At 36.6% G+C, this 27,054-nt stretch overlaps 1 protein-coding gene across 6 annotated transcripts in view; it reads left to right on the forward strand.

The window, feature by feature from the left end:
* The window catches only part of CMSS1 (cms1 ribosomal small subunit homolog), a 384,418-nt gene that overhangs the window by 344,224 nt on the left and 13,140 nt on the right, over positions 1–27,054 (forward strand). For all 6 annotated transcript variants that reach the window (XM_082696018.1, XM_082696023.1, XM_082696022.1 and 3 more), the window contains 5 exons: positions 3,295–3,380; positions 18,603–18,674; positions 20,447–20,576; positions 25,234–25,293; positions 26,436–26,538. In XM_082696018.1, coding sequence (XP_082552144.1) covers positions 3,295–3,380; positions 18,603–18,674; positions 20,447–20,576; positions 25,234–25,293; positions 26,436–26,538 — 451 coding nt within the window. The remainder of the gene's footprint in view (positions 1–3,294; positions 3,381–18,602; positions 18,675–20,446; positions 20,577–25,233; positions 25,294–26,435; positions 26,539–27,054) is intronic.

Consider the following 27,054-nt stretch of genomic DNA (forward strand, 5'->3'; position numbering starts at 1 on the left):
GTCTGTTCCCATTGGCATTTCCAAGTTATGGCTTCTTTAACCCTAAGCCTGAGATAATGAGGCAAAAAGAAAATGCAGGGAGCTAACTGCTGTGTTTTCCCCTATACCCAAAGGTCCCAGACTGTCTTCTCTCTACCTTTAAGAGACTTCCTATGTTTGTTTTATATATAAGGTCCAGGATTTTTAGCTGTACTTAGCAGGAGGAATAGGGAAAACTACTACTACTACTACTACTACTACTACTACTACTACTACTAATACTGCCTTTCCAGAAACAGAAATTCTATGAATACTTTTAATGCCAACATAATCATTTAAAAGCCCTATTAATCACCTACCTGCTATTATTCCATGAGTAGAATCCTTTTTGTTGTTTTTTCCATGCTATACAGTTAAAAGTATATGTCTTAATCAGGGTTCTCTAAAAGAACAGAACCAATATGAGATACATATCTGTATCTATATATCTACATCTATATCTATCTGTATATAAAAGAAGGAGTTGGCTTATGCAATCCGTGACTCTGGCAAATCCCAGCATCTGCAGTGTGAATTGGCAAGCTGGAACCCAAGTTCCAATCCTAGTCAGAAGGCCTGAGAACCAGGACAGCTGATACTGTAGTTCTAGTCTGAAGCGTGACAGGCTCTAGATGCAGGAAAAGCTGATGTTTCAGTTCAAATCCAAAGGCAGAAAAAATTCTCTTATTCAGCAGAGGTTCAGTCTTTTTGTTCTATTCAGGTCTTCATCTAATAAGACTGCCCACCCACCCTAGGGAAGGCACCTGCTTTATTCAGTCTACCATTCAAATGTTAATCTCACCCAAATTAATGTTTGACCAAATATCTGGGTACACATAAAATTAGCCACCACAGTGTGCAAACATTTAAAAGCACAAGATTACTAGTTTGGTTAATTAAGACCTAAATAGGAATTCCGACCAAGGTTGCTCACAAATTCACATTTTGGGATGACTTTGAAGTAGGTAGAGAAATTCAAAGAGAATGAGTAAAAGCCTTTTAAAAATTCAAAAATGTATTTAAAGGGAGGAACCACTTGTCTAGAAAAGGAGGGGAGGAACCACTTGTCTAGAAAACTGAACAGCAACATGTAGAAGAATGTAACTGAACCACTTTCTTACACCATACACAAAAATAAATTCAAAATAGATGAAAGACATAAATGTGAGATAGGAAATCATCAAAATCCTAAAGGAGAACACAGGCAGAAACCTCTTTAACTGGCTGTAGCAGCTCCTTACTAGACACATTACCAGAGACAAGGGAAGCAAAAGAAAAAATGAATTTTGGGGACTGCATCAAGATAAAAACTTATGCATAGGGAAGGAAACAATCAACAAAGGCATCCTATGGAATGAGAGAAGATATTTGCAAATGACATATTTGATAAAGGGTTAGTATCCAAAATCTATAAAGAACTTATCAAACTGAACACCCAAAAAACAATCCAGTTAATAAATGGGCAGAAGGGGCACCTGGGTGTCTCAGTGGGTTAAAGCCTCTGCTTTTGGTTCAGGTCCTGGGATTGAGCCCTGCAACCAGCTTCCTGCTCAGCGGGGAACTGCCTCCCCCTCTGCCTCTCTGCCGACTTGTGATCTCTGTCAAATAAATAAATAAAATCTTTTTAAAAAGAAAGAAAAAATAGACAGAAGACATGAATAGACATCTTTTCAAAGAAGACATCCAGATAGCTGACCAACACATGAAAAAAATGTCTAAATCACTCATGATCAAAGAAATACAAATCAAAACCATGCTGAGATACCACTTCACACCTGTCAGAATGGCTAAAATTAACAACACAAGAAACAACAGGTGTTGGCGAGGTTGCAGAGAAAGGGGAACCGTCTTGCACTGTTGGTGGGAATGCAAACTGGTACAGCCACTCTGGAAGACACTATGGAGAGTCCTCAAAAATTTAAAAATAGAAACTATCCTATAATCCGACAATTGCACTATGAAATATTACCTAAAGGATAAAAAATACAGATTCAAAGGGGTACATGCACCCCAATGTTTATAGCAGCATTATCAATAATAGCCAGACTATGGAGAGAGCCCAGTGTCCATCAACTGATGAATGGATAAAGAAGAGGTGGAGTGATACACACACACACACACACACACACACACACAATATGGAATAATACTCAGCCATCAAAAAAAATGAAATCTTAAAAAAAAAAATGAAATCTTGCCATTTGCAAGACCTGGATGGAGCTGGAAAGTATTATGCTAAGTGAAATGTCAGAGACAAATACCAGGCGATCTCACTCATATGTGGAACTTAAGAAAGAAAACAGATGAACGTATGGGAAGGAGAGAAAGAAAAAAAAAGGGAGGGAGAGAGGGAAATACACTGTAAGAGACTCTTAACTATAGAGAACAAACAGTGTTGATGGGGGAGTTGGGTGGGGGATGAGCTAGATGGGTGGTGGGTATTAAGGAGGGCACTTGCTGTGATGAGTGCTGGGTGTTGTACATAAGTGATGAATCATTGAATTCTACTCCAGAAACCAATATTGCACTGTATGTTCACTAACTAAAATTTAAATTAAGAAAAAGCAATAGGGATCTGAAGCATAGATAGAAAGATAGACAGATAAGGAAAGCAACCACTAAAATCTGGAAGGCATTATGGCATTATGGGAAGAGACTGTGGTTGCTGTGTTTCTTCAAGAGAGCTTTATAGACAGAAAAACCTAAAACTTTGATTTTTCCTGACTCTAAGAGTAAGAATTTTTTTTTCCACTGTTGAAAGATTTTAGAAATTCAAAATAATTGTTTCTCATGATCTATAATCTTTTTGTCACCATTTCTTAACATTCCCCCTCGGGCTAGCATACAGGTGTCAAGAGCTATTGTTTTTCAGGTCAGGCAGTATCATTTGTGGAGAAGACTTTGGACTCAAATAGATTGGGGTTTCCAGGTGTGTAACCTGGGGCAAATTGCCTTACCCCTCTAAACAGCAGTTTTCTTATCTGAAAATGAGGAGTTTAATATCTGTAAAATCAGTTTAGGTGCTGCATAACTAAACATTCTCAAAAGTAAGACATCTAGATAATCTTCAGTTTTGCAGTTTTATGAATTAGACTGACATCTTGGTGCTTAAATTTCTATATTTTGGATTGTTTCCTTGAATTCAGCTTCTTAGAGGTAGAATTACTGAATCAAGGCATAGAGCTTTCTAGAGAGGTGGTACCAAGTTTGTACTAGCAATGGGAGAAAGAAGGAGAGAGAGATGCTTTTCTAATTTTTAAACTTTATATTTTGTAGAAGCATCAGGTGGTGAAGGAGGAGGAGACCCAGAAATGCAGCAGGAGACAGCTCCAGTACCAGCCCTGTCAAAGAAGACCAAACAGGTGACAGTACTGTAGGAGTTACAACTGTTAAATTCTGGAATCAGCTTCTACTCCTCTACACCGTTCCCTGTACTTTAACATCAGTTGTTGGTGGACTTTGAAGGAAGCTTTTTATCCTCTTTCCTTGGGAAAAAACATGCTTCATTGATGATAAGCAAGGTCTATTTCCCCCCTAATATTTTTTTCCAATATACATGTATTTTATAATAATGTTATCTTAGATTCTTGTACCACATCTTTACCAAAGATCCAGTAGTACACTGTTTGCTACAGTTCCTAGGAAAAGAAAAATAGTATAAAGATATGTAAAATTACTTATCATACCACTGCGTGATTACAGCACCATGCCAGCAGACTCTAAGGGTCTCATGTCTACCTAACACGAGTCGTGGTCCACTGTACGAATATTTATCACGAGACTTCTACCTTCAGTATTACCAAAAGTCATTTGATACACTTTGCTTCCTGGACTTAGAACCTTTTCTTTCCTTCTTAATCTTTCTACTGGCCACTCACATCCATTTGCAGCCCTTTCATATTATGTATCCCTCAAACCTGATTGGTAACCATGTGTGATTTTTTAAAAAAAGATTACCTACTGTCAATTAAAATTATTACCTTCTTCATAGCAGTGATCTGTGGTCTTATTATTGTTATAAGTGGCCCTAAACTCATTCCCATGAGAGGGTGACTCTACCCAGTTTGTAACTAGGCTCAGGATAATTGTGAGAATCAGTTTACCAACAAGTAGTGCAACCTTGAGCAAGTTAAACTCTCTGTGCCTCTGTCTCCTCATTGGTAAAATGATGATAATAAGTATATTTCCTTCACAGATTTGGGATACCTGGGGGACTCAGTGGACTATGCATCTGCCTTTGGCTCAAATCATGATCCCAGGGTCCTGGGATCAAGTTCCACATCAGGATCCTTGCTCAGCAAGGACCCTGCTACTCCCTTTCTGGCGCTCCCTGTTCTTGTGCTTGCTCTCTTTCTCTCAGATAGATAGATAGATAGATAGATAGCTAATACTTGTTAAGCACTTCAAACAGTGGTTGGCAAAGAGTAAGCACCAAAGCGATGATTACTATAGTAAATAACACTTCATCTTCTTTATTTTGTTATTTTTTCCTGTTGGGATAGAGGACTACAGAAAGATACACATATTTAATATGTAATCATCTCAGTTTCTCTCCAGCCATTAAATATTTTGCTCCAAAGCTGCATATCAGTTTTATGTTTTGTTTTTTTTCTTTTTGCTATTATTTTATTTTACATTTTTAATTTAACTATAATTGACAGTGTTATATTAATTTCATGTGTACAGTATAATGATTCAACAATTCTATGCATTACTTACTGCTCACCATGAAAGTACATGAGAGTACACCATAAGAGTACACATAAGTGTACTCTTAATCCCCTTTACCTATTTTACCCATTCCCCCACTCATCTCCCCTTTGGCAACCACCAGTTTATTCTCTATAGTTAAGAGTTTGTTTTTGGTTTGTCTCTTTTTTCGCCCTTTGTTCCTTTGCTTTGTTTCTTAAATTCTATATATGAGTGAAATCATATGGTATTTGTCTTTCCCTGGCTGGCTTATTTCACTTAACATTATACCCTCCAGGTCCATCCATGTTGTTACAAATGGCAAGATTTCATTCTTTTTTATGGCTGAGTTATATTACGTTTTGTGTGTGTGTCTGTGTGTCTGTGTATGTGTATTTGTGTGTCTTTGTGTGTGTGTCTGTGTATGTGTATTTGTGTGTCTTTGTGTGTGTGTCTGTGTGTGTGTGTGTGTGTGTGTGTGTGAGAGAGAGAGAGAGAGAGAGAGAGACATGTCCTTTTTCCATTCATCTATGGATGGACACTTAGGTTGCTTCCATATCTTGGTGGCTATACATAATGCTGCAGATATAACTTTTTGAATTAGTGTTTTTGTTTTGATAAACCCAGTAGAATTACTGGAATATACGGTAACTCTGTTTTTAACTTTTTTTTTTTTTAAGATTTTATTTATTTATTTGACAGAGAGAGATCACAAGCAGGCATAGAGGCAGGCAGAGAGAGAGGAAGGGAAGCAGGCTCCCTGCCGAGCAGGGAGCCCGATGCGGGACTCGATTCCAGGACCCCGAGATGGTGACCTGAGCCGAAGGCAGCGGCTTAACCCACTGAGCCACCCAGACGCCCCTGTTTTTAACTTTTTAAGAAACATCCATACTGTTTTTCACAGTGGCTGCACCAGCTTGCATTCTCACCAACAGTAACAGGAGGGTTCCTTTTTCTCCACATCTTCATCAACACTTGTTATTTCTTGTGTTTTATTTTAGCCATTCTAACAGATGTCAGGGGATATCTCATTGTGGTTTTGACTTAGAGTTTCCTGATTATTGGTGATACTGAGCATCTTTTCATGACCATCTCTGTATGTCTACTTTGGAAAAATGTCCATTTATATCCTCTGCCCATTTTTACTTGGATTATTTGGGTTTTTGGTGATGAGTTTGCATAAGTTATTTATATATTTTGAATATTAACTTTTTATTGGATATATCATTTTCAAACATCTCCATTCAGTTGGGTGTCTTTTTGTTTTTTTGATGATTTGCTTCTCTATGCAAAAGCTTTTTATTTTGATGTAGTCCCAATAGTTTGATTTTGCTTTTGTTCCCCTACCCAAAGGAGACATATCTAGAAAAATGTTTCTGTAGCTGAGGTCAAAGAGATAACTGTCTGTTTTCCTCTAAGAATCTTGGGCTTTCAAGTCTCATATTTAGGTCTTTAATCCCTTTTGTGTTTATTTTTGTGTATCGAGTAAAATGGTGGTCAGATTTTATTCTTTGTCAGATAGCTGTCCAGTTTTCCCAACACCATTTGTTAAAGAGACTGTCTTTTTCCCATTGCATATTCTTGCCTCCTGTGTCATAGATTAATTGACCATAAAAACATAGGTTTATTTCTGGGCTCTGTATTTTTCTCCATTCATCTACTGTTTTTGTGCCAGTACCATACCATTTTGATTACCATAGCTTTGTAATATGTCTTGAAATCTGCGATTGCAGTGTCTCCAATTTTGTTCTTTTTCAAGATTGCTTTGGTTATTCAGGGTCTTTTGTGGTTCCATACATATTTAGGATTATTTGTTCTAGTTTTGTAGAAAATGTTGGTATTTTGATAGGGATTGCATTAAATCTATAAATTGATTTGGATAATACAGAAATTTTAATAATTTGTTCTCCTAATCCATGAATATGGAATATCTTACCATTTGTGCCATCTTCAATTTCTTTTATCAGTGTTTTATAGTTTTGAGAGTACAAGTCTTTCACCTCCTTGGTTAAGTTTATTCCTAGGTATTTTATTATTTTTGGTGAAACTGTAAATGAGATTGTTTCCTTATTTTCTCTTTCTGCTACTTCATTATTGTTGTATAGAAATGCAATAGATTTTTGTATATTACTTTAGTATCCTGCTACTTTACTGAATTCATTTGTCCATTATAGTAGTTTTTTGGTGGAGTCTTTCAGGTTTTCTATATAGAGTATCATGTCACCTGCAAATAGTGAAATTTCCCTTACCAATTTGGATATCTCTTTCTTTTCTTGTCTGATTGCTGTGGCTAGGACTTCCAGTGCTTTGTTGAATAAAAGTGGTGAGAATAAATATCCTTGTCTTGTTCCTGTTCTTAGAAGAAAACTCCCAGTTTTTCACAATTGAGTATGATGTTAGCTGCAGGTTTTTCTTATATGGGCTTTATTATGTTGAGGTATCTTCCCTCTAAGCCTACTTTGGTGAGAGTTTTTTATCATGAATGTGTAGTTGTACTTTGTCAAAAGCTTTTTCTGCATCTGTTGAAATGATCAGATGGTTTTTATCCTTTCTCTTGTTGATGTGATATATCACATTCATTGATTTGAGAATACTGAACCACCCTGCATCCCAGGAATAAATCCCACTTGGTTGTGGTGAGTCATTTTTTTAAATGTACTGTTGGATTCCATTTACTAATATTTTGTTGAGGATTTTGTCATCTATGTTCATCAGAGATATTTGCCAACAGTTCTCTTTTTTGGTAGTGTCTTTACCAGGTTCTGGTATCCCAGTAATGCTGGTCTCATAGAATGAATTTGGACATATTCCTTCCTCTTGTAGCTTTTGGAACAGTTTGAGAAGAAAGGGTATTAACTCTTCTGTAAATGTTTGGTAGAATTCACCTGTGAAGCCATCTGGTCCAGGACTTTTGTTTGTTGGGAGTTTTTTTATTACTAATTTGAATTCATTGCCAGTAATCAGTCTGTTCAGATTTTCTATTTCTTCCTGATTCAGTTTTGGGAAGTTATATGTTCCTCAGAATTTATCCATTTCTTCTAGGTTGTCCAATTTGTTGGTATATAATTTTTCATAATAATTTCTTATAACCCTTTGTATTTCTGTCATGTCAGTTATTTCTCCCCTTTCATTTCTGACTTGATTTGAGTTCTCTCTTTTGTTTTTGACGAGTTTGGCTAATGGTTTATCAATTTTGTTGGATCTTTTCAAATAACCGACCCTGGGTTCATTGATCTGCTCTGTTGTTTTCTTAGTCTTTATTTCATTTATTTCTGTCCTAATCTTTACTTCCTTCCTTCTACTGGCTTTAAGCTTTATTTTTTTGTTTTTTGTTTTTCTTTCTCCTTTAGGTCTAAGGTTAGGTTGTTTATTTGGAATTTTTCTTGCTTATTAGGGAAGGCCTATATTGCTATAATCTTCCCTTTTCAATAGTTTTGCTCCATCCCAAAGATTGCCAATGGTTGTGTTGTCATTTTCGTTTGTTTCCCTTTATTTTTTTATTTCCTTTTTGATTTATTGGTTGACCCATTCATTGTTTCGTAGCAAGTTACATAAGCTTCATGTATTTGTGTTTTTTCTTGTAATTGATTTCTGGTTTCATACCATTGTAGTCAGAAAAGGTGCATGGTGTGATTTTAATCTTTCTCTGGGTCATTTTTTTTTGTTCATTGCACTGATGTGGCTGCTACTTGGGTGTGTATCCATGGAATGAGGTGAGCTTAGGATCCTCTTACTCTGCCATCTTCCCAGACTCCCTCCTCAGTTTTAATTTCAGCCATTCCGTCAGAAAGCCTACAGGTTAACATCCTTAGCCTTTTGATTTATTTCACCAACGTGGAATTTAATTTTACCTTTGCTTATCCTACTGACCATGCCATAGTCATGCCTTCTTTAACTCTGGCCTCTGTTTCCAAGTATCTTTCTTTAGACCCCCATGGGCTTTCTTTTTCCTTACTTTCTTTCTTGATTTTCTTCTTGCTAGTTCCTTACTTTTTCAAGACTCACTAAAGAAAAATTAAATTTGCCCAAGTCTCTGCCTTTACTTCTTTTTATGGTCTTTTTGTCCACATTGCTAAATTTTACCTTTTTTAAGCTCCTTCTTCCTTGGCTCTTCTTTTCTTACAACCATCAAGTTAGATAAATGTCAGAGAATCATAGGAAGAAGAGGGAAAAGTGGGAGAGGAGAAAGCGAAATACATTCCCCATTTCTTGAGCATTCACCTATCTTTTTCAACTTATGTTTGAACAATAGTAAATGCCATTTACTGAGCACTCTCCATAAGCAATGTGCAAGACACAATGACTTAAATGATCCTATGAAGTAGGGAATACCTTATGCCCTGTGAGGTAGGGAGTACCCTGTTTTACAAATTATCTGAGGTTCACAGACATGGGAGTCGTGTCCCACTTGGCTGGCTGTGAGCCAGGAGCTGAGGACGCTGCTGCTTTTCACCTGTCCCTTTTTCACCTGTCCCTTCTCTTTCAATTTAGGAAAATTGGATTCAACATGTCTTCATGTGCTTTTTTGGTCCCATGCTGTTGCTATTTTCTACCAAGAAAAAAAAATTACAAAAGTTTAAGATTGTAGTGCTCATTTTAACCACACTCTAATGTCCTTAACTACCAAATTACTTTAAAGAACCCAAGTTTTAGGTAGACCGAATGCCCTAACCCCTTTCTCCAAGTCTGTCCTAATTTCTCTAGCCAGAGAACTCAGTGAAAACTTCTTGTTCCCCACTGCCTCATATGAGTGCTCTTCATCTTGCTCCTGGTTCCCATACCAGGCTGTATACCTCCAGGACAGAGTTTAACTGTGCATCTCCACAGCACCTAGCACAGAACCTCACCCTCAATTGGCATTATTTGTGAAATGAAAGATTAGATGATTATACCAGGATTCTAGTTTTTTCACTACTCATCCCTTCTCAGCCCTTTGTGTCTCCACTTGTAAGCCACCTACTACCCACAGGAGTTTCTTAGACTCTGGTGACCCAGTGTCCTTCTTCCAACCCCCCCACCCTTGATTGAGTTGGGATCTCTCTTCCACTGCCCTTGACTGCCCAAATAGCCCTTCTTGCTCCTCTGTGGGTTCCCATCCTCTCTCTCTCCAGCTACTCTTCTCCCCTGGAAATCATCTGACCACCCTAAGGATGACCTTCTTATTGGCAGGCTGACCTTGCGAATCCTTCTAGAGTTGTTTACATACATAGAGCTTGAGAATCAACTTGTTCATAAGCAACTGGCGGACAAGGTCTTCTTTTGTTTTCCCTATAGTACCTAGCACAGTGCTAGCCACTTGATTCATTTGACAGATGTAACAGAGTATTTGTTTTTTAATGGTAATTTATTATATTTTTCCTCTGGCTCAAAACAAAAGAAAAGAGAAATTATTTTGTGCTATATTTAAGTTTTGAATTTTTTTCAAACTTGTTTCATTGTTTTACTCTTCCTTGTTTTTTTAAGATTTTATTTATTTACGTGAGAGAAAGAGTGCATGCACAAGCGAGGAGGGAGCATGCAGAGGGAGAAGGAGAAGCAGACTCCCCACTGAGTGGGGAGCCTAGTATGGGGGCTTGATCCCATACTGATCCCATACATGACCCTGGGATCATGACCTGAGCCAAAGGCAGACACTTAGCCAACTGAGCCATGCAGGTGCCCTGCTTTGCTGTTCTTTAAGGGGTTTTTTATACTTTTATAGGAACTTCCTGGCATTATGCCACCTGATATAATATGCATTTAGCCTTAAATATCAACAGGTGAGTATATATATTGGGTTAGATCGAGTTCCCTCTTTTGCTGTAGCTGGGCCTCACATTTCTATTACTGAGTCCATGCCTCTCATCTGTTCAGTATTTTCAAGCAGCAGATTTATAACTTTATAAAAGTTTTTTACCCATACAACTACATCATCTCTAGCAACCATTTCACATCTAAATAATCATCTTTGGCCTCCTTAATAATGTAAGTATAAAGATTTGCCAATACTTCTTTTTTTCCAGATATTGCTTCCAAAAAGATGATGAATTCCCTACTTCTAGAGATTGCATCACCCTCTTCCCTCCTCAACATCAGTCACTTCAGAGCCAACCCTAGTGATTTTGTAATTATGGTTCCCAGAATATAATTCCTTACGAGGGGTTTTGTGACTTTTCATTGATGGCTCCATGAGGTCAATAGCCATGGTTCCGTGACCCATCTTCTCTCCCTCAGAAACCACACTGGGCATCTTTTTTTTAAGGTAGCCTTTTGCTTAGCTCCTCAGATCATAAAGGACTCCTCAGTAAGAGTGCTTATTCTTTTCCCTCTTTAGTCACCTTTCTCAACAATTATATTTTCTTAATATTAATTTATTTGAGCACTGATAATTTCATATTTATCCCACTCTTCATCTTTAAGATTATTCTTGGGACACCTGGGTGGCTCAGTCAGTTAAGCATCCAAGTCTTGGTTTCAGCCAGGTCTTGGTCTCAGGGTCTGAAATCAAGGCCTGCAACAGGCTTCGCGCTCAGCATAGCATCTGCTTAAGTTTCTCTCTTCCTCTCCCTCCACCCTTTCCTCTCTCTCTCTCTTTATCTCTCTCAAATAAATAAATAAATCTTAAAAAAAAAAAAAAAAAGGAATCGAGTCAGTAATTCAAAAGGTGAGTATGAATACCTGGAGATCATTGATAGCTATTCTAGAATCTAGCTTCCTTGGTCTGCCCTCTGGCCCCCAGGAATTTATCCCTCCCATATGCATAATATATTCACCCCTCCCAAGGAAAGCAAAAGTCCCTTCCTTTTACAGCATGAGCTCAGTGCTTAAAATTTCATTTTCTAATCAGGTTCAGGGGCATTTGAGGGTCCTCGGTTTTAGTTCCTTAAGTATAGCTCCTTGAGTACATTTCTTCTCAGCCTGGGAAACAAATACAAGCATAGACTAACTTTTAGAGACAATTCTACTCAAGTAATTAGCATAAGGAGCCATTTGTCCTACAGCATTTGAAAATGTTGAGAGTTTCTTTATTAAGTGTTAAGGCCCAGGTTCCTGAGGTCATTCCATGGTTCTCTGCTATGCTTTTGGGTTCCTTGTGTTGCCCTCTGAGTCATCCTTCTTTTTTTTTTTTTTTAATGAGACGTAGCTTGTATTTACAATGAACAGTTCTTTCAGCCTGCTTCTTGACAGTAGAATTCTCAGGGTTCAATGACTTTTCCTCATTGTATTTCATCTCTCACCTTTTCAGCTCAAACTAGAGGTATTTCTGAATATATAACACCTTGAAGAATTTTGTAGGTCTTCTGTGGTTCTTATTGGGGTTACTCCATTGAGCAGAAGTCACCCCCACAAATCTTTTCCAGATAAAGTTTTCTCTTCCATGGATGCCTGCTTAGATAATGGAGAAACAGTACTTCTTAAGCTTCCTAGGGCATGTTTGAGAGAATCTGTGAGACACACTTTTAATTTCTTTAAAGAGCTCTTATGTAACCGAATAGTACTCTGAGGTACCACCTTTGTTCTTTCTGAGGTGTTGATGGATTTGCACGCATATACCTTGACTTCTTTGATAGTCCTTTTTTCAATTTAACTTCTTCCTTTTCCATTTTACTGTAAGCCATAGAAGAAAGTTGGTGACACCCTCAACACTATTTGAATCTCCTTCATTGGATTACCCATAACATTAGACACATTTTCTATTTTCCACATGCCTGCAGACAACAGTATTGCTAAATTTTGTACCACCACATAACAAAGATTCTCTTCCCCCCAGTTTCTGATAAGATTTTCCTTACTTTCTGCCGGCACTCACCCTCAATGTCCTCAAAGTCCAAAATTTTACAGTGTGTTCAGAAACACTATTCATCCATCAATCACCTAATTTTTGCCACATTTCAAAATAATTGTCAAAATCAGTACACTCCTCCCAGACATTTCAGCATGTATATCATTAAGTGAAGTTCAGTATTTAAAGATTTTCTTTTTTCCTTTCGAGGTGAAGTTGATATGCAATCAAATGCATAAATGTCAAAGGTACCATTCACAGAGTTTTGACAAATTGATAAAATTTAGAGAGGAGAAGGGAGTCGGGGGAAATTGGAAGGGGAGGTGAACCATGAGAGACTGTGGACTCTGAAAAACAACGGGTTTGAAGTGGCAGGGGGTGGGAGGTTGGGGTACCAGGTGGTGGGTATTATAGAGGGCACGGATTGCATGGAGCACTGGGTGTGGTGCAAAAATAATGAATACTGTTATGCTGAAAATAAATAAATAAATTTTTTAAAAATATTGTAAAATAACAAATAAACCTTGTAAAAGTAAAAAAAACAAAAAAAAAAAACAAAAAAAAACCTCACAGTTTAAAGAACATTACCGTCACCCCAAAAATCCTTTCATGCCAGTTCCAAATCGCTATTCCAGACTCCATGCTCCAGAGCCAACCACTGTTCTGATGTCATGTAAATGAAATCATGTAGGATATGCTCTTTCATTCAAGGCTTTTATTCAGTGCAGTGTTTTTTAGGTTCATCCTGTTGATGTATAGTGATTCTTTTTTTTTTTTTTTTTTCATTGCTAAGCACGTTAGTCTGTCCAGGCTGCCATAACAAAATACCACAGACTGGGTAGCTTAAACAACAGAAATTTATTTCTCGCAGTTCTGGAGACTAGAAGTCCGAGATCAAAGTGTCAACAGGTTTGGTTTCTTGGTTTCCAAGGCCTCTCTCCTTGGCTTACAGATAGCCAGTTTCTCACTGTGTCCTTGCGTGGTCTTTCTGCTGTGTGTGTCTCCTTGGTGTCTCTTCCTCCTCATATAAAAACACCAGTCCTATTGGATTAGGACCCCACCCTTAGGACCTTCTTTAACTTTTACAACCTCTTTAAAGTCCCAGTCTCCAAATACAATCACATTGCGGGTTGGGACTTCAAAATATGAATGGGAGAGAGGGGGTACAATTCAGTTCTTAACACTTCATAATACTCAATTATATGAGTACTCCCCAGTTTATCTATTATTCTATTGATGGATACCTGAGGCTACTTCCTGTTTGGAACTATTATGAATAAATCTGCCATGAACATTCACATACAGGTCTTTTTGTGAACAGACATTTTTATTTCTCTTGAGTAAATGCATAGGGGTAGAATTGCTGAGTCTTGTTTAGTTTTCTAAAAACTGACAGACTTTTTTCCAAAACCAGTGTACCATTTTTGTACTCGCACCATCCACGTATAATAGTTTTGGTTGCTTTATATCCTTGTAAATATTTGGAATTATCACTGTTTAATTTGAGGCATTTTGATGGGTATGTACTAAATAATTTTTGACTAAACCCAAAAGAAACTAAAAAAAAGTTCTAATTTTTTTTTATTTTTACAATGAACATATTTGTTTTTGTTGTAAAATGGGAATTTAATTTTTTTTTACCAAAGTGATAATCAAACACTATTAAAACATTTTCATAAAAAAACAGCATCACCTTTTCTACTCTCATGCTAAGTCTTTCTTCAGAGGAAACTACCCTTAGCTTTTAGCTATTTTTCATATTTGCTAATATATAGTTTGTACTGTTTATTTTTCTTTTTTCTTTTTTCTTTTTTTTTTTTATCAGCTCCTGACATGATCTGTTAACTTCCTGAGGTAGCATATGAGGACACAGCTCTCCCATCTACCCTGTATTCCCTCTCTAACTGCTAATTCCCCTGCTAACACAATATCACATTTTGGTTAAAACAGTCTTCAGTATCTCATGATTATATCATGAAACTACTGTTCACTGCTGATGGGGGGAAAGCTATAATCATTCCTCCTTTCTTATACAACTCTTTGTTTTCATGGCATTAATAATTACCTCATTTCTTCATTTGCCTAGTTTGTTGTGTTCCTACTGTTAATTCTTTCCATATATTCCAATATCTTTTCCACATGTCCATGAATAATATCTTCCATATGCTCAAATAGATCACTCATTGCTGTTCCCTGCAGGCCTCTGTACTCCTTTTCCACTCTGAGTTGGTTATTCTCTTGGTGTGTTGACCAATTGAGATTTCTCTTTACTGTCCCTTCAACACTCCTGTATTAGTATTTCCTTATTTGCTGAATCCCATATCTTACTCTTTCTTGATTTAGCCCTTTATTTTGCTGGAATATAGTCTTTACTATCTATGGATGGGAAATCAATTTTTTGAGACCTAAAATACCTGAAAATACCTTTATTTTACTCTTAACTTGACTCACAGTCTGGCTGGGTATAAAAGTCTCATTTGCAAATAGATTTTACTCATAATTTTGAAGGCATTGTTTTATTAAGTCCTAACTTGCCTTATTGTGCTGCAAGGTCCAACACAATTCTGTTTCTGGACTCTTTGTATTTTGTAAGTTATTGTTTTCCTTTTCAGAAATTTTTAGTCTTTTTTGTTTGTCCATGATATGAAATTTCACAATGATGCTCCTCAGTGTGGATATTTTTAATATTCATTATATTGTATACATAATGGGCATGCAGTTTAGAGTTTCATATTCTAGAAAGTTTCCTTCAGTTCTGGAAAGTTTTTCTTTTGTTATTTCTTTGATCACTCCTTTCCCAGTGTTTTTTATGGTCCCTCTTTCTATAATACCTTTTATTGGGATGTTGAATCTCTTGGGCTGATTTTCTATCTAATATTCTTACATTTTTCATCTTTTAGAGAGATTTCCTCTATCTTCAAGCCTTCCTCCTACATTTTTATTCTGATTTTTCTCGTTCTCTTTTATGTCTCATGGCTGAAATTCTTCCCTTATCTATATGAGAATATTGATTATAATTGTTTTGAACTTTTTATCTTTTTGTTGTTTATTTGCTCTCATGGTGGACACTTAGCTGTCGATTCATATTAAAAAGAGACACTAAAAAGCTGATGGAATATTTTGTGCATGTGTGAGGCTTGTTGATTAGTGAACTTCATAGCAGAGTACTAGGATAGCAAGCTGTATTTACTATGCCCACCAAATGTCACTCTCTTGTGGCATCTCTCTTAGTCCATTTCATTTTTCCAGAGAAAAATTCAGTAGGCTCCTGCATGTAATATATAAGCCTGGCTCATGACATTTGAAATTTGCCTAGGAAAAGGAAGTGAGTCTCAACCTGTGTCCTATTTTTCCTTTGCCAGATTTCTGGGTCCTCTTGTTCTTTCCAGAGAATAAACCTTCTGTCTGCTGCCAGGAATATCAAGATGAAAGCAAGCATTAACCAGATAGTTGCTTGGCTTCCTGGGCAGGAGATATAGCCAATGAGGGGTGGGAAGAGGACTAATCATTCTAAATATAAACTTTCAACCAAAGTCCTTCTTTTAAAACTCTTTACTATCTGTAGTACCTTGTGTCTCCAACTACTAAACCCTTTCTCCAGTAGGTCAAACAACTTCACCGACTATTAGCTTCCACCTCTCCAGAAACCTAGGTGCTAGCTCTTCCTTTCTGCTAAGTCACTTCTTCCATCCAGTTTCAATCATTTTCCATTTTCTAAAATGTTGTTGAAATCTCTCCACTACTATTGGTCTCTCCTGATTGTGTGGTCCATATAAATTTATACCTTTTTCAGTTGCCTTCATTTTTAGTTTAGTAGCATTTTTGAAGTTGATTTGCCATGTTTAACTAGAAGAATCATTCTTAAAGGATATAGTTTTTGGCACTTTAAGTATTTGAGAATATGCCTCAAATGCTTCACTTAAAGATTAATTTTTCATATATATTTCTAAATTTTTAAACTACATATTTAAGCTATGCTTTAAAAAAATCACTAGATTTCATGTAAAGAAATGAAAAACAATGAATTTTGGAACACTGAAAAGAAATAAAATAAAGTAAAATTAAAAAAAAAAAGAAATTTCTTATCAACTGTCAAAGAAATATACTATTGAAATTGGTTTCCAGAAATGGTTAGCTAGTCTGGCCTGAGTCTTCTATATCTTTTTACCTAGTCTCTCTGAAGATAAACCTCAGTATTTGTAAGGCACATGGCTATATTTAGGACTTTTTAATGAAATGGATTTTGTATTTTTCATAAAGCCATCTCACCTTTGTTGAAATTGCCTCCATAAACTTAGCTTCTTCATTATTATCCACCCTTAACCATGTAAGGCAACTGCTCCCAGAAAACAAATAATATACTGTATTTCCTTTAGAATGATCTAAGAATTTGAACCTAACATTTAAACTCATGCAGTATCTTAACTAAAACAAGTTCATCAAGTATGTTTCTTTTTTCCTATGCATGATTCAGAATTACATTTTATTTTTTTCTTCCAGAATTGGACAGGCCATATCCCTATAACAGAGCTCATTTCCAGATTTAATTTATGTCATGTTAGAGTTATTTGGCTTTGTAAACCTAACATAAATACAACTTTGCACATTGAACATACTGTTAGAGAGCACCCTAAATGCTAAATAACAAAATGGAACAGGTTTCTACATCTAATTCCCAAAAACCTTGATATTGGTGACAAGATACTACAGTATGCCTTGAGGGATCTGCTAATCATATCCAGGCCTTTGCCTTACAAGCATGAACTGAATGTTGGCCTGGCCTGTAATTGGACTCTTATGACCATCTGGCAGCTTCTGTGACATATTAGTGGCCTTGGCCCAGTTTCTAATTGGCATGTACCAGCATCAAATTGGCATGTATCTGCATCCACAAGACAGCTTAACTTTCAGAATAAGAGAGGTCATAATATCTTTTCTTTAGCTATGATGCAATTGCTTTTGGCAGGTTTTTGTTTTAACTGAGAAGAAGCTAAAATTTCAAGATTCCCATGTTACTTTAATCCCGAACCTTTGAATCTGCTTTTCTACTAACTGAAACCGAGTCTAGAAACTGCTGGTCCTGTCCCCATGTCTTGAAAAAAGTATACACACACACACACACACACACACACACACACACACACACATATATATATATGGCTTCAAACCATAGGCATTCTTAATCACAGGCTGTCTGCAAACTTTAACAGAAAGCTTCATCTATAATCATTTTAAACAGAGCCAGCAGAGACAAGATTGTTTTAGTTAGTAGCTTACCAGCTTAAACTGAGTACTTTCTAGTTGGGATGGAAACCTAATCCAGGAAAAACTGAGAATAAGTTTTCACTCATATTTTATATCTTACTTGGCAACTTGTTTGAAAATGTTGCATAAAAGAGCCAGCACAGGAAACATTTTATATTCTTGTGTATGATTAATAAATAAGGAATCTGAGGCATTCTATTTTATAAATCAAGGTCTTAATCCAATAGGCAAATAGGCAAAACTGATTACTCAAAATGCCATTGTGCTGAGACTTTTATCAGACCATCAGCAGAAACATCATTTTATAGTCACTATAGATAAGGCATTTGGTGCAGCTGGTTTTATAAAAATGTAAGTAATTTTTTAGTTTCCGTTTTTCAATGCTTATTGAAAGAGGAAAGGAATGAATAACAAAATAGTAAACCAATGACTTGGAAATACAAGCTCACACATTGCTAGTTCATGGCAAATGCCAGTCACTCTAGTCAAAGACTTTCTTACCACATCTTAATTTTAATCACATCTACTCTGCCTGTATTTTATAAACCTGGCCACTGTCTTCAATCTTTAATACCCTGCACCACCACTTCAAACACACATATACACTCACTCACACATTTTCACCTTTGTTCAAAGATTTTTCCAGTCTCAAGTCATTGGCACTTTCTGATTTTTCATTGGCACTTTTTGATTCCCTCGTCCCAGCCCCTACCTAAGAGCCTGTTGGTCTTCCAGCATCACTGTCTGTACAATATTACCAAGACACTACGAAGAATACCTGTATGGCCTAGGTACTCTGGGGTTACTACCATTAGTTGACCTGTCATCATGCTAACATGAAAATTTCCTCATCTGTATCTCTTTACAGCCTAAAGAATGTTTCTTGATACAACCAAAGGAAACAAAAGAAGATGCCACCAAGACAAGGAAGAGAAGAAAGGTATTATTCATACTTTCTTACAATTTTCTTACAACTGCAGGTGATCTACCTCACATTTCTATATAGTGTACTTTGATAAGGCAGTTGTTATAATTCCAACCTTAGAGATTGTAAGATTCAGTGAGGTTTGGTGACTTTCCTAAGGTCATAAGTATTAAGTGTTTCTGTTGGAGCTAAAAATAAATTCTTCTGATTCCTATTTCAATCTTGTGGAGCACCAGACATCTTTGTTATCCACCTTTGTTTTCATTGTCGTTAGAAGACATGGATTTCTAATTCTAAAAGGATCCCAAAGCTGCTCTGCCCTCTGGCCCTTCTGGCTCTGCTGGAAAGAAATTTACCAACTTTCTTTTCATATCCATTTCAGTTTTTTAAACCTTATACTTACAATATTAATAAAAATAAAATAATAACCAGATGACCATAGTATATGGCACTTCTGACCATAATTTGGAACCATAATTTAAAGCAAAAGTCTCCCCTTACATTTTAATACTTGCCTCTGAGTGCATGGAAGACTCTTTTGCTCCTGTACAGACTTTCTTATGGCTCAACCTTGGAGAAGGTGTGGTTTTCTTTGACCTTCCACCACAGTTGTGAAAACACCAGTGTAATTCTCTCCCTGCCAACAGGGTCTACTGTTGAATTCAGCAGAGGAAATATGATTGGGATTAGAGTAAAGAAGATGGATTCAAACCAATTACTTAACAGCAAGCTTTTAGAAAGTTCAGAGTATGTGTGCATATGTTTTCTTTGCTCACAAATGGCCAAATAGAAAGATGGGAGATGCCAAATTGGCTGAGGTTTGGCAAGTCCTTAAAGAAGTGACTTTAACTTCTCTTTGATAGTTTGTACACTAATGGCCTTCAGGAGTGTTAAGTTCTTGGTGGCTCAAGGTCAAAACTCTTGCTAGATGGTTTTAGCCTTGGCTGAGGTCATACTAAACTGTGCCTACTGATGACATATTTTAAAAGTCAATTCATTTGACAGAACTTTGATTATTCTTGGCAGTGGTATAGAAATGAGGATATTGTTGAAAGAGGTGGAAAGGTGGGGGTAGGGAGTGGCTCTTTGTGGATCTTTGGCGAAACATTAGAAGGAAATGAGAAGTTTGTGGTAAAAATTAACTGAACAGTGGTGTGCTCCTAGTACATTGCAGGCACTCAATAAATGCTGCACAAGTAAATTCAAATCAAAATAAATGCTGTAAAGTTATTCCTGTTCTGCTTTCCATGGGGCCACTTCAAGACGCTCTCCTAAGACTTGACAGTCAAGAGTCTACAGTCCTTTGCAGTGGGATCCAATGCTCAGATTACTCCTGCAGGTTTTACCTTAATCCAAGAAACCCAAAGTGAGACTCAGTGCCTTAAAAACCAAGTTAGGTAAAAAATTCTCAAAATTCTACTCTGGGGAATAAAAATCTTCGAAGGATTAAAGAGAGGTTTCCACAGCAACAAGATTAATTGACTTTTAACAGAAAATAATGCCGTATTAATGGAGACTCCTACAGAAATTTCAGTTCTCCTAGAAGCCATAGACCAAGAGTTACAAAGAGACTTTTAGATATCCCATTCATTTTTCAAAGCGGTAGTTGTGTCCAAAAAGTATTCAAGTTTTTTCAAGTGTATCTATTAGAACTCACATGCATACTCAGTTATTACCAAAATCTGTGTGCAGTTTAATTAAGTACCAGAGGATTCTTAGCTATTCTAAGCTAACATCATTCTAAAATCTATCTTCCTGGGTTTTTTTCCTTTCTTCTCATGTCTTAGAAGAAAATTACAGATGTTCTTGCAAAATCAGAGCCAAAACCAGGGACACCTGAAGACCTACAGAAACTGATGAAGGACTATTACAGCAGTAATCGTTCAGTGATTGAATTAGAAGAACTAAACCTACCAGGTACAGCCAGACTTGTTTGGTTTTTTCCCCTCCTTTTTTTCCCCCTTACTGTTCTGAAGTTAGTCATTTAGCAGAACTCATTGTTATTGCTATCAACTTTCCTGATGAGGAGGAGCAAAAAGGGTTTTTCTTTCCTACACTATGTATCTTATGGCTAGGTATCTCCGTCAGTGAATCAGTGTATTTTCACGTGCTAATACTCCTTTCCTCAACCTCATAGTTGTAACTTTTGAATGATTTCTTTTCTTTTCTTTTTTTTTTTTTAAAGATTTTATTTATTTATTTGCCAGAGAGAGAGAGCGAGCACAGGCAGGCAGAGTGGCAGCAGAGGCAGAGGGAGAAACAGGATCTCCGCCAAGCATGGAGCCCGATGTAGGACTTGATCCCAGGTCTCTGGGATCATGACCCGAGCCGAAGGCAGCCTCTTAACCAACTGAGCCACCCAGGCATCCCTGAATGATTTCTTCATTAAGATGCTAAATGGTATCTGTTCAAGTCTAAAGAAAGATTTATAATTTAATTTTTTTAAAAAAGCGAATTGTTGAGTGTGCATTGTTTTAGCATTCTTCAAGGAGTAAGAATCCCTAGTTGAAGATAGAAGTTAAATTAAAATAAAAATAAAGCACACATTAAAAGTATAGATATGAAACATAGTTTAATCACCCTTTATAGACAAAAACTTTAGCTTTTTATTTTTTTTTAAAGATTTATCTATTTATTTGAGAAAAAGAGTGTGCACACTCAAGTTGGGAGAGAAGGGGAGAGGGAAAGAGTCTCCAGCAGGCTCCATGCTAAGCAGGGAGCCCAATGACTGGTCAGGGGCTCAATGCCAGACTCAGTGTCATGACCATTGAGGTCATGACCTGAGTTGAAACCAAGAATCAGACATTCAATCAACTGAGCCACCAGGTGCCCAACTTTAGCTTTAATAAGCTTCTTAGTTTTGTTGTCCTTATCACAGATTTCTAGTTATAGTTTTGTTTTTATGGTAGTGTTTTGGGTCTCAGGCCAGACTTTTTCAAGCAAACTATCTAAAGATAGGAATAAAATTACACATTTTTAGCAAAGCTGACACCTCACTCCAAGTGATTCTTAAACCTACTGTTGTTCGAGATCTACTGCCTTAGAATATTTATAATTAAGTTAAAAATACTGCAAAATTCTTAAAACAACTGATTTTAATTAATTTGAAAACTTGGATACATCCTCTAACTCTTTGGGGCAGAGAGTAAAGAGATGTTGTTACAAAATCAAACCACACAAGGTCTGGTATCACTCTTTCAGATGAGCTTTTTATAGATTACTAGGGATATCTAATTACTACTGTTGGAAAAAGTCAACGGTAGCTTGATTTCCCTTTTCCATTACAACTTTATGCTTTCTAGAGGCTTAAGGAGCTGAAAAACATCCCATTCCCTGAATTTTTAGAATTCCTTTGTGATGTGCTTTAAAAAAAAAAAAGTACATTAAGTTTGAAAACAGGAGTGCCCCTGTCTGTTTCTTTTCCAAAAGGAATATCCTTTAGGGACTTTAAGGAGTGCATTTCCAAAAGAGCAAGATCTGGAGTTTTAGACTCACAAAGCCCAGAGGAGTCTAAAGCTCCAGATCTTGCTCTTGTGGAAATGAACTCCTTAAATTCCCTAAAAGGGTATTCCTTGTACTTTTTTTTTTTTTTTTAACAGTTAGAAACCACTCCTGTCCAGGCATAGTTCCTTTGAGAAGAGCTAAGTCCTGACTGATGTATCATAGGAACGAAGTGTTATAGCAGAGCTTCTGTTCAAAGTTTAACTGAAGTTTGACTCAGTGGTTGCTTTATCCTTCATTCTTTGTTAGCGTACACCTTCTACTCAGGAAAGATTTGTGAGATAGTGGGATTGCTGCTGCTGTGTATACTTATGGAACATCATAAATCTTAATTTTCTAGCATTATAGAGATACAGAGATCATAAGAAACCTTTAAAGTCATTGGATTTCCAGAGTGAGTTTACATTATATTATTGCTCTATTACAGTTCAGTTATATAGTTAAACGGAAGGTATGGTCATGGCTTGGTTTAGGAAGGAAGGAAAATGTTAAAAATACTTTTATAGACAAAAAGAACAGGTTTTCATTTTCAGTTAAGAAATTGGCCATTCGGGGCGCCTGGGTGGCTCAGTGGGTTAAGCCGCTGCCTTCGGCTCAGGTCATGATCTCAGAGTCCTGGGATCGAGTCCCGCATCGGGCTCTCTGCTCAGCGGAGAGCCTGCTTCCCTCTCTCTCTCTCTCTGGCTGCCTCTCTGTCTACTTGTGATTTCTCTCTGTCAAATTAATAAATAAAATCTTTAAAAAAAAAAAATTAATTATAAAAAAAAAAAAAAAAAAGAAATTGGCCATTCTGAGACACAGTGAATAAAAGCATCAAGAGACCATTTAGGAGAAGGCCCAGTTTGCTACATATGAAACCAAGGACAGAGAGGAAGTCCACAGTAAGTAAGAGAAGGGACACACTCTGGGTTATTTGGAACAGGCAGGGGCAGGAGCATAAATATAAGGTGAATATAGATAATGAGGTACTGTTCCTATTAGTTTTCTGAGTGTCTAAGTTGGTTTTGATTTGAGGTTATTTGTGTCTGTAGGGCAGGAACATGTCTTTTCGATTAATAATGTTCACTATATACTGTTAATGTCATACACATGGGCACTTAATTAGTTTTGAGGCAAGAATTTCTTGGAGTTAACTCAGCTGTACTCCTGAGAGCTGCAGTGTGGTTTAGATCAGTACTAAATGCATGTAGGCTAGCAGCAACTGAATCGCCCAAAAATTAAAAAGCAAATTCCCAGGCCCACCCCTAAGGAATTCTGACTTACTAACAAAAAGAGTCCGTCCTAGGAATCTGTATCTTTGGTAAAGCTCTCCAGGTGAGTCTGATCATATTCAGACTTGGGAAATTACAGTTTTAAGAACATCAAAGGCTCTACAGCTGTATAGGAAGCAACATCTTTGAAGTTAGTTAACTCACATAATGTGAGTAACATATGCTGGGTCACAATATTAATGTTAAAATTAATTTAAATTTAGTAATAGTTTGCTCCCTAGCACTCAACTGTGTTCATAGAAAACCTTTTTCTTATAGAAAGAATTAGAATAATAAACATGATCCTGCTTTTTAATACATCTCAGGTACAGAGTTAATAATACTACATAATTACTAAACCTTGGTTGAGCAAGGCCCTTATATTTTATTTTAGTGTTATATTGTCTTTTACTCTGGTGTTGTGTTGTATTTTGATGCATTATTCCCACTCTTCTTCAGTCCACACTCCTCTTTACTTTCCCCAGAGCATTCATTCTAATGTGTTAATACATGCTTTTAAATATGTATATATGCTTGTAAAATGTCATGTTGTTGTATGTGTGTACACTTTACAATTTATCTAAACAATGTGCTGAACTTCTCATTCCTTCTCATTCTGTCTCTTTCCTCTCTGAGCACTTTTTTGAGATATGCCTATATGGTTTAATGCACATCAAGTTCCTTGCTTCTTAATGCTAAACAGTATACCAGTGATTTTATCTACCACCTATTGGTCATCCATTTTCTCAGATATGGACACCTAGGTTGCTTCCTGCTCCCCACTATCACAAATAATAATAGGATAAATATACTCGTTTATCTCTTTATAGACCACATAAGAATTTCTTTCCATTATTTACTCAGGAATGTAATCATGGGTCATAGAGTAAATACAACTTAATTTGACTACTTTCCAGAATAGCTATTACCAGTTTACACCTCCACCTACATCTCCTTTTTTTTTTTTTGGGGGGGGATTTTTATTTATTTATTTGACAGAGATCACAGGTAGGCAGAGAGAGAGAAAGGGAAGCAGACTCCTTGCTGAGCAGAGAGCCCGATGTGGGGCTCGATCCCAGGACCCGAAGGCAGGGCTTTAACCCACTGAGCCACCCAGCTGCCCCTCCACCTACATTTCACAAGAGGCTTATCACCCTACATTCTTGACAAGAGTCAGTATTATACCTCTTTCTAACCGCTATCATTCTAATGGGTGTGTGCAGTATTACCTCATCGTTGTAATATGCAATTCTATGATGACTAGTGAGTTTGAGCCTCTCTACCTAGATTTGTTAACTCTTTCCCCTTTACCTTTGTATATTGCCTATTCCATGATTTGAAAAATAAACATTCTTCATAAGTTCATTGAATGATAGAACAAGCTTCTATTTCACTACTCTAAGAATCAGGGACAGGGGTGCCTGGGCAACTCAGCTGTTAAGCATCTGCCTTCAGCTCAGTTAATGATCCCAGGGTTCTGGGATTGAGCCCCACATCTGTCTCCCTGCCCAGTGGGAAGTCTGCTTCTCCCTGTCCCACTCCCCCTTGCTTATATTCCCTCTCTTGCTGTTTCTCTGTCAAATAAATAAATAAATCTTTTTTTAAAAAAAGAAAAGAAAAGAAAAGAAATCATTGACAGTTAAAAGCTTACTTGCTTTATTGCTGCTATTGTTTTAAATACTGGACAACACTTTAAAATATATAATAAGCCCCATTCACTAATGTTTTACAACCTTATTCCAGAAGATACATTCACAATGGATCTGTTTTGATCATGTGTATGTTTGCAAAATCCTCTACAAAGCATGTTTTTCATATTCTAGACTCCTGTTTCCTCAAAGCCAATGATTTGACTCATAGTCTCTCATCATACCTAAAAGAAAGTAAGTAACCTATGGTTTTTCTTTTAAGTTATTCACCAAGTTGTTATTACTCCATTAAAACATAAGATCCATCTAGTTAGAATAACAACTTTTGAAACTACATTTAAAAGCAAAACTATCCACCTCAAATGGACTTGAAATGGAGGTTTTTCTTAAGGTACATCTTGATATCAATTTCTGTTTATTTAAGTTTATTCTTGTTTTGCCCTGGCTTTGAGAATTTGAGTTTTTATCTCATTTTTGGTTTATAATACATTAGAAATATTGGTGTAGGAATCCAGAGATTAATTATCATTCTAGTTCTAAGTCTCTCGCTATTTGACCAGGGGCAAGTCACTGAGTACTCTTCCAGGACTTGACTTTGTTACCTGGAAGATAAGGAAGTTGGACATGTGATCTTTATTCTGGCTGTAAAGTTCTGAAATTCTTATTTCCTGAAATTCTTATTTTCATACGCTCATAACTCAGACCACGGCTATCACACAACCTAATTTCATCTTTTCGATATTTATTGTGTTTTCCAGTAATAGCCAGATTATTCATATTAGGTAGTCATCTATTGTGACTGATAATGAAATAGTTTAGATATAGAGATGTAACATTCTTTTTCAAACTGAAAGTAGTTCTGATGGCACTCAACTTGAGTTCTTAAACCTTTCTGCACCTCAAATTCAGCAGGTGTAAATGTAGGTTATAGTAGAATCAACCTTAGTGGGTTATGAGAACTAAACAGTGTCATATTTAATATATGATTGCTATTATTTTAATGTCATTTCCATTTTTATCTTGTGTTGAGTGTTTCCTTAAAATTTAACATTATTGAATCTGAGTTCTTTTTCTATTTAGTCTTTGCCATCAAGCATCAAACATAAAATTATCAAAAATGTATTATTCCAAACTTTTTTTTACTTGGTCCTAAAACTAGTCACATTTAGCTACTTGGCATATTATGTGTTCTATGATATAAGTTAATGATCTTTCATTTTAATCTAATATCTTGAATAACCAGAGAATAGAATCTGGACAATAACTAATTAAACACTAACAAAGGGTAATTGGAGAATACTCAGGGGGCTAAAATAAATAGGGGCCCTATTTTACAATATTTAGAGTAATATTTTTCTTACTTTTTTTTCCCCCAGTCTGCCCTAAGTGGGTAAAACTTCGGAAAAACCATAATGAGAAGAAATCAGTCCTGATGTTGATCATCTGCAGCTCTGCTGTCCGGGCCTTGGAGCTCATTAGGTTAGATACCTCACCTATTCCTTTCATGAATGTTTTCTGAGTAACTAAGATGTGTCAAGTTGATATGTTCTATATGTTGGAAATGTAACAATGAGCAAAATAGAATCCCTTCTTTCATGGAACTTACCTTCTGGTGAGGGAGACAGACAATAAACAAATAAATACACAATATGATGTCAGGTAATGTTAAATTACATAAGAAAAAATAAAGCATGTCAAAAGGAAGGATGGGGTTGGAGGGCTACTTTTAAAAGGGTTGTCACAGTAAGCTTTTCTAAGGAGAATGACATTTGAGCAGAGATATAAACAAAGTGAAGGAGAATGCCATGTAGATATCTAGAAGAAGAACATTCCAGACAGAGTGGACAGAAAATATAAAAGGTCCTGAGATATAATGCTATTGGAAGATTTTGAGCAGAAGAGTCACGTGATCTGAATAATCAATCTAAAGGATCACTTTGGCTTTTGTGTGGAGAACACATGTTCTGCCACTCTAGAGGCCAAGAATAAAAGCCA

Source organism: Mustela nivalis (genome assembly GCF_964662115.1).
Source record: "Mustela nivalis genome assembly, chromosome: 1".
NCBI lineage: Eukaryota > Metazoa > Chordata > Mammalia > Carnivora > Mustelidae > Mustela > Mustela nivalis.